Raw genomic sequence first — 12,500 nt, 5'->3', positions numbered from 1 at the left:
CATAATTGGTACTCGCCGCTGTATGAGAAACCTGTTCCGGTATGAGGTTTCACATTAATATCCTTCGATGGGATACCAGTGTTGTGAATGCGTGATTCACTTGTTACCGCAAGATGCATTATACCAAACAGCGCTCATTGGAAATCACCTTTAGACGTAAATTGAACGTTTTTAGAATCTTTCCACGCACGTTTGCGAAAAATATATTTCTCATGTTGTTTTAATACCATTTCTTTCTAAAAATTACTCTCCATTTTTATCCAATTTTCACTTTTCCCTCTTCCTTGGAGCAGGGATGGCACAGTGGCGTGAGAGCACTCATCTGCCACTAGTATGGCCCGCGGGTCTGATCCCCAGACTCGGCGTCATAACAAAGGGCTTGAATTTGTTGGCTTTCTACTATGCTCCGAAGGGTTTTCTAACGGTATTCTGGCCGGTTTTCCCTCTCCTCAAAAACCAACCTATGATTTGATATGATTTGATTTCTGTGCATGCAGACGGTCCCCGTTAATTCAGTATTGCCCCAGCGCTAAGCCAAATACACCTGACACTCATCATCATATCATCATCATCATCATCATCATCATTATAAATGCATTTGCTTGAGGTACAGTACAGCTATACAGGGGTTTTGAGTTGGATTGATCGGGAACTGAGGGCGATGGATGTGAAGACGAGGAAGAGGTTGACGATGTTTAGGGCGTTTCATAAGAAGGGGAGTGTAGGGAGGTTGTACCTCAAGAGAAAGGATGGCGGGAGAGGATTGATCAGTGTGTATGATTGTGTGAAGGAGGAGGAACTTGTTCTTTTCGGATATGTCAAGGCGAGTGATGACTGGATGTTGAAGAGTACCAGAAGCAAGGAAAGAGAGGTTTCGGAAGATGTTACATGGGAAGTTTCTGAGGGATGTCAGTGAGGTAGGTCAAGGCTGCTGCCTAAGAAAATTGTGCGGGAGCCCTTCGGGCTTCCAACGTTAATAGTTAGTAGCCCGAGTCATTTTTTCAAGAGCCCAGAATTAATTAATTCCAGCTGGGATCATATTTACATGTGAGTGAGGATTAATCAAGTATATAAGGCGCCCGTTCGGGCTACTTTTTCGGAAATTTGGTCGCCCGCGCTCGCAAATAAGGCGCCCCAGGCGAGCGGGCGAACGTTAGGCAGCAACCTTGTAGGTGATGAGAGGTCGTGGTAGTAAGGGTGTTTGAGGAAGAGAACCAAGGGGTATGTTTCAGTTGCTGCTGGGGAAAAGGCTTTGTCAACAAGTTTTTTCGGGCAGCGCCAGGTTTGAGAAGGAGGATGTAGACCCAAAGTGTAGAGTGCGTGGTAAGGAGGTGGGGTCGGTTGGGCGTGTGGCGAGTGGTTTCTTTCCACTTAACCCCTTCCCCCCATTCCAATGTTGGCTAAAAAACGGGCAAAGGCTTGCATAGTATATTTTGCATCACATTGTCAACATTGGTTTGGGGGGAGGGGGGGGGGGGGACCAATATACTTTGTAAGTGCATAGCAAATGATGCTTAAGCTAGAATTTTTCCCAAGAGTTTTGTCCAAGATTGTGGTTTGGTGCAGAGGGAGTATGGGAGGAGGCATGGTCGGATGGGTTTGAGAGTGTACTGGGAGCTTTTTCCGGAAGCATGGTGAGAAGTGTGCTGAAGTGTGGTATCACGAGGTTCCGGATGAGGTGAGGGTGTCGCAGGATTGGAATGTCGAGCCAACACAGAAGATGCGAAGGAATATTCCAGACGTTACTGACGTTATTATGGGGAGTGGCTCAGGGAGTGGACGTTTGTTGATTTCTCGGTGCCTTGGGATAGGAACGTGGTGACTAAAGAGGATGAGACAAATTACCAACTACTATCCGGCCTGGTAATAGAAACCAGGAGGATGCATTTGGTGTCCGGCCGGACCAACACCCAGGGTCTTAAAATAACTGCGGAGAAAGTGCTGCCTTGGTAATAACATCTACAAAAATGGTTAGACCTTCAAGTCTTCTCAGACAAGGACTATAAAGTAGTAGGCCCCGTGTCACAAATATCTTTGATGTTCATAAGTTCCCTGTGGGACGTTAAAGAACCCACACACTATTCTAGAAGAGTAGGGGATGAAGTTTCCGGTGTTGTGGCTGTCCTTCGTGAGTGTATGGGTGGTGGGTATAGCAGGTCCACATCTGCGGCTGTTCCCAATGATTTTAAATAGAGTTTTTATTTACTAAGGTTTTGTGAAAATCTGGGGACTGGCAACTGGGTTCGAACCACACAACCCTTTTGTATACGTCGGGAAAATAGCGACTTACTGCAATTCCTGACGCCCTTAGAGATAATCAGTTGCGTGGCACTCTTATCTTTCCTAAACTCCTCGACTGTTTTCGACTGCCGGGGATAAAATATTTTTAAGCTATTGCAAGTGCCAACTGAAATCGCCCAGATAGCATGGAATCTTGACCGTGATACAAGACGTAGCAAATCCGAATGCATTCTCGTTTCTCAAAAATCGACACTCCTAGGTCGTAAACTGAATTCTAATAGAAAGTAACTTTGTATTTGAAGTTACAACAATGAAAGTCATGTGAGGATTACTTGTCTCATTCTTCTATGACCAGAACGTCAAATATACAATCATTTCATTTAGCGAGCCCTTCACGGAAACAAACGAGCTCAACAAATTGACCGGATGTCATCTGTGTGGTTTCATAGCTCCGGTTGGTAGAGCATTGAATCGGCATCGCAGACATCATGGCTTCTAATCCAATTGAGCCACCTTGAAATTTTCAAGTGTCTACTTAAGAGACAGCTACTTACATTGTCCATCTAAGTGTGAGGACACTTCTCTCATTCATTTACAACTTTCATCCAAGTGAAGGTAAACACGTCAAAACTCCTTGGGCCTCAACCAAACCGAATGATGGTAGTTTGGCGAGGCCTAAAATGGGCCATAATATAAGAAAACGGAAACTAAAGTAAATTTACTGGGTTGATGCGCTAGTATCAATTTTGGCCCCAAGCGATTTCGACCCGCTCAGGTCATTCGCCCTTGTCACACGGCGGCCATATTGTCCCGGGAGATCAAAAAAGCTTTGTTTTGCCACGCCAAGCCTCCCAGTGGAAACCATGGGGGTGAGGCTTGGTGTGGTAAAACAAAGCTTTCTTGGTCTCCCGGGACAATATGGCCGCCTTGTGACTAGGGCGAATCTTCACCTCCCCAACTACCGCAAGTGTGTTGCTTAAACTGAAAACAGAACATTCTCGCCTGGGGACGTGGTTTGCACTGGCCAATTGCTAGGACACTCGAGGCCGTCTTGAAATGGTGGTTTCGTCATTTAATTCCCAGTCCTGAAGAGTCAGAGAATTTGGATGTGGGTCATTGACAGTCATGGAAAATTATACTCACACTACTAAACTCGTTTATTTACTTATTACACTGGTATCTCGCAGATAGTGCGCGCGCGATAATTAGCTTAATCAGCGGGCCGTATTCTATAGTGCGGCACGCAAAATTTGAAATTTCGATAGAACATTCTCTAGCAAGTTTTTTTTTCTCGTTTATGTTACATAAACTGTTTGAATCATGCTGCCAACCATTTCAAAACTGAAGCCGATGAGATTTATTAGTTTTTCCGATTTTGACGCTGCAATCTCTGTGGCAGTTGAACTTTCCGCGTGACTTCAAATAGTTCCCTTTCCCGCGTGCCTCTGTACCTCAGAGATTTAATAAATATCTTACTAACCTCGTTTTCACGGTCCGTACTGTAAGTTACGGATCTTTGATTTTCCTGTTGATTTATGGCCCAAGCGCGAACGGAAAAAAACCCGGTCCGTAACTTACAGTACGGACCTCGAACTCGGTTATTAAGAGGTATTTATTGATTTCTACGTCCATACCAGATACAACAAGACTAACGATAACAGTATGGAAAAGATAGATCTCTATCTAATCATATGACCAAGTACAGAGATGGGGTACGTCCTTGGTCCAGATTTATGTCCTTATATGCGCACTTTTCCATTTTAAGTTACACTGTGATACAATAGTATGACCGTCGATTCAAGTATTAAGATGAAAGGATAAAACTTACTGCAAAAGAGGAAACGAGAAACGATATCGATGTAGTTGAAACAGTGATCAATCCTCAGCAAAATGATACTGATATTAAATAACCGTCTAGTTGACATTTTACATATGACTAAACGAATAATATTCTTGTAACAACATCATAGTGGCGTTTGGCAGAATTTCCTAAAATCTGCAAGGACTTGGATTAAACTGCTGAGGTTGTAGTTTGGTCAGATACAAAAGATGGTGTGAAGTTCGCTGGCTTTTGAAACTAATTTGGTGCTACTTTAAGAAAAAATCCATCCAGGCTACATTCACACGGTACCGGACGAATTTTCTACCGGTTGAAAAATATGACCGTACATTTTGTTCGCACGGAACCATGCAATATATTCGCCCTGTTCACACGGAACTGACGAGCCGGATTAGAGTTTAACCTTTGTCAGTGGTTTTACCATCTGTTCATGCGCAGAGAGTTATTTTACGAGTTATTACCACGCATTCATGCAGCCACGCCTTTGCCATGCAAAAATTTAGATGGTCAAGGTGTTCACAGCGCGCGGGTTAAATTTTCGACCGTACCGGCCAAAAATTCGACCCCGATTTTGGCGTTTAAATTTTTGAACGAGGAGGCGTCTAAATTTTCGTGCGTTTAGCGTGGTTGTGAACGGAACCCCTAAATGCACGAATTTACAACCAGTAGAAAATTCTTCCGGTACCGTGTAAATATAGCCCCAATCGAGATTTCTTTGACCACTTTTAGAAAGCAAGACTTTCATTGGTCAATGGTAAGTGTAAAGGGCACCCTGCGAACAGAGCCTCTCTAAAACTCACCACACGGCAAGAAAGAGAGGCCCTGCAGAAATCGTGTCAAGTCTTATAAGTCGCCGCAGCCCAAGTTTCTGGGCTAGTCACTCCAGTCAAACCGGTTTAGGCAACGCACGCATCATATTTTTCACAAGGCGAAGGTCAAAATCGAGCCTTCAGTACGAAAATCAACATGGCATCTTTGACTGCGATCGAGACTTGACCTGGGTTTGAACTGTCTCCAAGCAACGGCTTGCGCATACTCAATAAAGACTTAACACGATTTCTGCAGAGTCCTTTCTTTCTCGTCGAGTTAAGAAAGACTCTGCTAGCAGGGTGTGTGGAGGGGTACCGGTAGTTTAAATTTTTTTGAAAAAAGAACTGACTTAGAAGTGAACACTGATTTGTTTTATGTCAATAAATTATTTTGCAGATATACCTGCAAATGTTTTTTCACTATCGTCCAAACAAGATATCCTTTCATGTTTTTTTGGTTAAGATAATTTTAATAGAAACAGGATAACCTGGCAACAATGTCTACCAGACAAAGACTTTTTACACATGCAATACCGATATATGAACTTGTGTTCAGAAAATGCACAGATACACGCCAAATTTTGACATCCAACACAAAGTACCCCTTTAAGTCTAAGCCTTTGCTACAGTGTACCTATTTCCAACAATAAGTAAGGGTAAAGTTTAGCATTATTATTATGAGTCCAGGGTGAATATCTAACGATTATCCCATGAGCGCGTTGGATATGAGTTGGCTATAACCAGTCTCATATCCAACAAGCGCCAATGGAATAATTGTTTTATTAAATTCTTTAAACTCCAAAGATTTGGAAGTACGAAATACAAGCGAAAAGACAGAGAAAATCCGAGCGAAATCGAAAAAAACTTGATGAATATGCGATGTTGTGTAATACCTTGTGGTCAGACAGACGTAGGCTCATCACAAAAACATTTTTTGCCTTTTCGCGTACTTCTAAACGTCGAACTTGATCCAAAATTGCTACAAAAAAGTTTTTTTTTCTTTTATGGCTTTATTCAGCAGAGAGAAACGCTTAGCGCAATCATTTACCATATAAGGTCAAACTAAGGTATATGAGCTGATAACCGAGCTTGAGTGAACCAATCAGAGCAAGCGAAATGCATTATCCGAGGTTGAGAATTAAATAAAGCTGTTTATCCTTACTTGCCTCACTTGAGCTGCAGCATTTGAGTTGGGGGGGGGGGGGGGGGGCAACACTTTGTGACATCAATTCTCTGTATTCCGAGACAAGTCAGAATAGCCTGCATATCAAGTGTTCCTGCTCCCAAACGATTTTTTGCAAATTGGCTGTGCGAAAGTTGGGACAAGAGACTTTCATGCGGCTAGCTTGCGGAAATCTTTGTTCGAACAGGAAGGCTTGCTACGCAGGCTACGTTGGAGTGATGTTGAAGTTGGGGAGAATAGAAAGAGGGCACTTTATGACACTTATTGAAATCCACCCGCATCTAATTAAGGGCGCTTCTGGAAATAATTATCTGGATTCATGACATGCTTACGCTGAAAGCCCTTCATCATCAAGCAAAGGATAATGTCCATCTGAGGTCGCGAGTTAAATGATGTGCGACCAATAATTTTACTATTCTATCTTGACTTGTTTTTGGAAAGAACTTGAATCCACATGATAGAAACGTTTTTCTCTGTACCATTTCATCTAATGTGCACTTGCATCTATCTCAAGGTCTTGCTGTATGTCAGTACACATGGACCATTCCATACAAGAAACTGCATGATGTTAAAGAAATAATCAGATCTTTAACAAGATACTTGTTACAAAAAGAAAGGCTGTACTCATGAAAAATTTTGGAAGCACAATTTGTCCATCGTCGTTTTGCACAAAAGGTGTCCAAAGTTTGCATGAAGACTAATTTTCATAAAAAAAATAAAAATCAAAAAAGGTCACTTGGAGTGGTTCTCCAATGTTAGGCTTACCATTACACAACAGAAATGTTAGTTCCTAGCCCTACAAAGAATACAGTCGAATCCTACATGGATCCAATGAAATTAGCAGTTTTAAGAAATGTGAGGTGTACCTTCTTTAGCAAGGCTAACTGTAACTTTATACAGTGGTTACCATGACAACAGGACAACAGTCCTTTTCCCTTCAGTGAATCTACATCGTCATCATTATCATTCAGCCCTTCCAGTCTGGATGCCCTGAGCAACCTTGCTTGACCACTCCTGGTCTGATACCCTCTAAGGCCGACTTACTCACCTGGGTAAACCAGAGGAATCATCACACAATGGGAAAGAACTTCTAGAAGGGAACATCCATGATACAGACTGCTCTTAATTGAGCTTGATTTAAATACTAAATGTGAGTTATATTAGTTGCGCACATTAAACGTCAATGGTGTGTTAGACCTGGTCTGCAATGACACAAAGACATTTTTCAATGAGGCAAATTCCTTGGTAACAGTATAACACTCAATAATATTGAGGGCAAGTACAAAACAACTATAGTACCATGAAATCCTGGAAATTTTTAATGTAAGGGTTACTCAGCTCATTGTTAAATTTATTGAACACATAAGATATATTTGTACTATACAAAGAAAGGATACGTCCAAAATAGTAAGTATGTCTATTGGTGTAAGAGCAACAGTTAAGGAAAAGGTAGTGGACAAAATAAATGAGTTTAAAGACATGCTTTCTGAAATAATGTGATTATCACAAAGTACTCTGCATGTCTGGTTTCAAAGAAAAGCTGCATGGCAAAGAAGCTCAACAGCTAGCTCAGTTGGCTGTCAAACAATGTCTGGTTTCAAATTATAACTTTTTTTAGTGAATTAAAACAACCATTTCACGGAAAACATTTAAACAGAAAAATGCCACTGGCAAAAAAAAGAGAGCCTCACAATCGACTGTTCTTCAGGGTAACATCAGAGATAACAAAAATAAAAAGACAAATTAATGAACTACATTGTAGTAGCAGTAAACAAGGATTAGTGACACCATACTTCACGCAACACGACAAAATAATAATAGTGTTTAATTGAAAGGATACAAATATTCCACCAAATATTCCAGAAGTACTTAAGTCCCACCAAGAGAAGAAAAACTTTCTCCATTCTGTCCCTGCTTTCAAACAAATAAGAATCTAAAAAAACAAAATGTGAAGCTACATGTGTTATTTAGTTATATCAGGCTCCCCTGTTGGGGTGTGAGCCATTATTGGAACCATTTTGAAGGTTTTCTTAATGCGTAACTTCTATCTTTTCATGAGCTGATAGACAAAATTCTCCATACCGTCATAGTTTAAAAAAAAAATTACACATACAGTGTAGAGGAATGTTAGTTCCATTAGCCTTGTGTGACCCAACAGGGCTCCCTGCGAATTCATTTGCAGGTCCTTATTTGACATGAACACAAGGGACACAAGAGTACAACCTAATGTTCACTAATCTCAGTTTTTTTCTCAGTTTTCTGAATCATTCTACCTTTTCTCAAATATTGCCTCCTTACAGAGCATCATTTTTTGGACATTGCAAGTTTAAGTTGATTGAAAAACAAAACAAGATGACGTGGAGTTATTGCTTAATGTTTGGTGACAAGTTATTTCCACTGTTTACAGCAGATGGCGTCTTTAATATAATATAATAATAAATACATAACTGTTTCAACAATAATGTTTTATCTTGAGTCACAGCTAGGTTCATTATCAGAGCTGTTTTAGGCTCGCTTCAGATATACATAATTATAAGGAGCAGTCGTAGCTCAGTAGGAGCAGTCGTAGCCCAGTTGGCTAGTGCGCGGGTTTCGGAGCGAGAGGTCCCTGGTTCGATCCTCGGTGACTTACACGTCTGTTTTGACTTTTCTCTGATCCGTGTAGCTATAGCTTTAAATACCCCTAAAACAGAGCACTGACAGAGGGAGGGGGGTTAAGGGCGCACCATCAGCTTCCATTGATACCAGCCTCGTAGCTGAAGGAACTAACGCTGTTAAATAAAGTTACTTTACCTTTTACCTTTTTTACCTTTGCAATATTTTCAGTCAGTTGACAAATAAATGGGTAGGCAACATGAAAATCTGACAACAACCAAAATGTTTTTCCTAAGCCATGATAAAACAATTTGAAAATAATTTGCAAACGAGGCAGCATTTGTTCGCAATTATCAGTCAAAAGAGAGATCACAATAAAATAATTATTATTATTGCATCATTTTGGGAATTGCTGCATGCTTTGAATAAGCGAATGACCCTGATCAACGCACTGAGTTTCAAAAGCAAACTTGTTTACAATGCCACCTAGCTCAGAACATGTTAGGTTGTTTGCTTATCCTTGAGTTATACTATACAAAAATTGGTCTTCTACTTACAGACATAAAGAGAGAAGCCACAAAATAAAAGATGAAGCCTTTAAGAGCTGTAAGTCCAAGAATTCCTGCTGAAATTCCTGCCATAGATGCTAGTGATGTACGACTAAAATTAAAAGTTAATAAAACGATATAATGTTGAAAAACCTGGCTACATGTATCTAAAATTTCACCAATCCAATGCTACGAATTTTGTGCAATCATAATATTAGAAACACAAAATTGCATACATGTACACCAGTGATTAACATACTGTAGTAATCTGCGAGGGAACATGCACTCAAAGACTGAGGTTACAAGTCCCAGCAGATAGCCTTCTACATAGATACTCTTTGGGCTTTTAACGGATTCCTCTCCCATGCTTGACGAGTCCAAGGAGAATCCGCCTAGCTACAAGGCTACCCAGCAGAGGGATCCAAGAGGATGCAGTTCCACCAGTAAATTTATAGAGTAACAATACCAAAAGAAGGCATTGAGGTTAACTTCTAACGTTTTGGCCGTTCAGCCTTCTTCAGATAAAAAGTGATATTTTTTTAGTTATTAGTTCTGATTACTTTTTATCTGACAAAGGTTGGATGGCTGAAAGGTTGTGCACAATGCATGTCCAGTTAGACCAGTTAGAAATTCACCCCACTGTAATCTCTTGGTATTCTAATATATCACTGGTTTGCATATGACATCATGGCGGCCATGTTGGATGGCAAGAACAATAACCTACATGTATCTCTCTGCTGGGAACTAAACTTTATTATTATCCAAATTCTGCATAAAGAAATTTTACTGTCAACCAACAATCATGGCAGCCTAATGTCAGGTGGGTGAAAATCAAGAATATACACCTCATCACTTAACTGCCACCATAAATTAACAAGTACATGTATACAGCATTTTCATAATAAGAATATTAAGAGGAAGAGCATGGCATTGTTGAGTTTATTGGTTCTGTATGAAATGTGTATTTCCGAGAGGTTTTCCTCTGGGTACTCCAGTTTTCCCCTCTCATTAAAAACCAACATTTATAAATAATAACACTTTTGCTAGAGTTACCATAATGAGGGATTATTATAATGACGCTTAACTTACCAGAAGTCAATGATACTATTATTAGCCATAATTGAAAATGGACTGAACGCTTCATCCTTTCCTAAGAAATAATGGCAAGGATTTCAAAAAAGTGCACTTTACTTACAAAGAATTACATACATGTATGTACCTCAAAGGTTAACAGACCAGTTCAAGCTCTTGAGTGCATCATGGGTAATCAGGGCAAAGTTCATGGTGGGAAATTCAAAGGCTTGCATGAAAATTCAAAGCAAAATAAACTGTCCATGACTCTACTTTTCTAGACGTTCACCTTTATAACCCAAACAAATATTATTAAGTTCAAGTTCACTACTGAGATGAACTGGAGTTGGTATCTATTCTTTGGAATTCCTAAATATTGCTTTTTTGTCTCCATACATTCTCTGTAATTTTTGCCTTTGGAATTACAGGAAATGTATGGCAGAAACCTTGTTTAATAAAATAAATTCTACAATAGCCATTCTCTCCAACTTTATTCTGCCGCGGCCACACCTTTGAGCGAATATCTTCTGTTTTGAAAAAATAAAAAACCCCAAAGTTGCATATCATGAATACTTTTCATTGTTTTGAACTTCTACACAAACCTTTGAAATCCTCTCCATCTTGCCCTGATTACCCATGATCCACTCAAGAGCGTGAACTCGTCTTTGAAATAAATAGAGGATATTACATGGCCACGCGGAGATAAGAAATTTCTCTTCGAGTGTTGAAAAATATTACACCAGTAGGCACAGCAAACGAGGGAAACATTTTTCAACACGAAAAGAGAAATTTCATATCTCCAAGCGGCCATTTAATATTCTACATGTATTTATTATATAAACACCAATGAAATACTATTAAAATCATTTCATGAAAGGCCCAATTTTTATATATAACCATAGCAAGAGTGATCTTTTCACGTCTGAAAATAACAAGCTATCCTAACCTGCCAAGATATCGTGCTTTTGTGTGAAAGCTCACTTGGTATTTCATTGGTGTTTATAAGGTGTCTTGAAAACAAAGACCCTAATACCCCTAAGACCCCGAAAATTCGGAACTGAATAAAGTACCCCCAAACCGTCAGTTTGGCTAACCTAGGCCTAACTAGGCCTAAAGTTGGTTGTTAGACCTAGACTTAGCCGAATTGAAGGTTCTGGGGTACTTTATTAGTTTCAGAGTTTTCGGGGTCTTAGGAGTCTTTGTTTTCAAAACACTCCGTGTTTATATAATAAATTTTTAAAAATACAACCACTCTTTTGAGTATAAGGAACATGTTTTGATGTTTCAAACATCATCTTCAGCCATATATAGTGACTGTACCATAAAAAATTTTACAAGATAATATATATATATATAACTATCAATACAATGATTCTACACTCACTATATCTGAAGATGATGTTTGAAACATCGAAACATGTTCCTTAAATTCAAAAGTGTGGTTGTGTTTTTAAAAAATATTGGTAACGCTTGTGTTATCCAGACTACTTGGAATAATAAATTTAGATATTTTGCTCTTTATAAACAAAGTCAAACGGGCTCATAACCCAGATGAAACAACCCAAAAACACGGAAAGTCTTAAGTCAATGATTTTAAGTAAAATGATTGAGGTAAAGTCGGCTAAAATGAAGGAACATGTTAACAAGTTTCAACTTTACCGGGTACATGTTCTGCTTCCGCCATCTTGGTTTTCGTGACCCGTACACCAACTAGCTACCGCAACTGTCACCTGCGGGTGACTGGGTCAATAACTTGTAACCAGCCCCCTCACTGATCGTCTGTCATGGAGGACTGTAGAATGGTAGAATGTCTCTTGCCGGGACACTCTCGTGTCTCTTGCAGGGCCCAATTTTGCGCGATTTGGGCTAAAAAAGGATTTTGGTGTGTTTAGGGGAGGTAGTGCCTTTTCATCTTTCAAATAGGAGAGAATTGAAACATAGAAATCTATTTTTCGCGTGTTTCTTTGATAAAATTGCTAAGCAGAAAATGGTTGATGACTTACTTGGCTCGGGTTATGAGGATCAAAAACGCGATTTTGTCTTCGACTTCAAGGACAACGGGAAGCAGCAGAGACTCACAGTATCAATACCAATTCCTCTTAAGATATCCGCAAGGGAATTCGTGCAAAGGTTGATAACATATCACAGTCTTCCATGTTACCTTGAATCAGGTAAGTCTGAATTAAAGCAAAGAGGAATTTGGGTGGAAGAGG

The 12,500-nt window shown here is 39.9% G+C and overlaps 2 protein-coding genes across 3 annotated transcripts in view; one reads left to right on the top strand and one right to left on the bottom strand.

The window, feature by feature from the left end:
* Positions 1–5,339: 5,339 nt before the first annotated feature.
* On the bottom strand, positions 5,340–11,989 carry LOC138060332 (ER membrane protein complex subunit 6-like). The gene is made up of 6 exons (XM_068906084.1): positions 11,947–11,989; positions 10,306–10,366; positions 9,226–9,328; positions 7,914–8,006; positions 7,471–7,490; positions 5,340–6,631 (listed from the first exon to the last, which is right to left on the bottom strand). Exons 1-6 carry the CDS (start codon positions 11,969–11,971, stop codon positions 6,601–6,603), a joined length of 333 nt encoding a protein of 110 aa, XP_068762185.1. The 5' UTR covers positions 11,972–11,989; the 3' UTR covers positions 5,340–6,600.
* Positions 11,990–12,079: 90 nt separating this feature from the next.
* Positions 12,080–12,500, top strand: part of LOC138014576 (FERRY endosomal RAB5 effector complex subunit 3-like) — a 21,797-nt gene continuing 21,376 nt past the window's right edge. For both annotated transcript variants that reach the window (XM_068861686.1, XM_068861685.1), the window contains exon 1: positions 12,080–12,458. In XM_068861686.1, the coding sequence (XP_068717787.1) occupies positions 12,275–12,458 (184 nt within the window). In that variant the 5' untranslated portion in view covers positions 12,080–12,274. The remainder of the gene's footprint in view (positions 12,459–12,500) is intronic.

Source organism: Montipora capricornis, chromosome 8 (assembly GCF_036669925.1).
Source record: "Montipora capricornis isolate CH-2021 chromosome 8, ASM3666992v2, whole genome shotgun sequence".
Classification (NCBI taxonomy): Eukaryota; Metazoa; Cnidaria; class Anthozoa; order Scleractinia; family Acroporidae; genus Montipora; species Montipora capricornis.
This window is presented reverse-complemented; position numbering and strand designations above follow the sequence as displayed.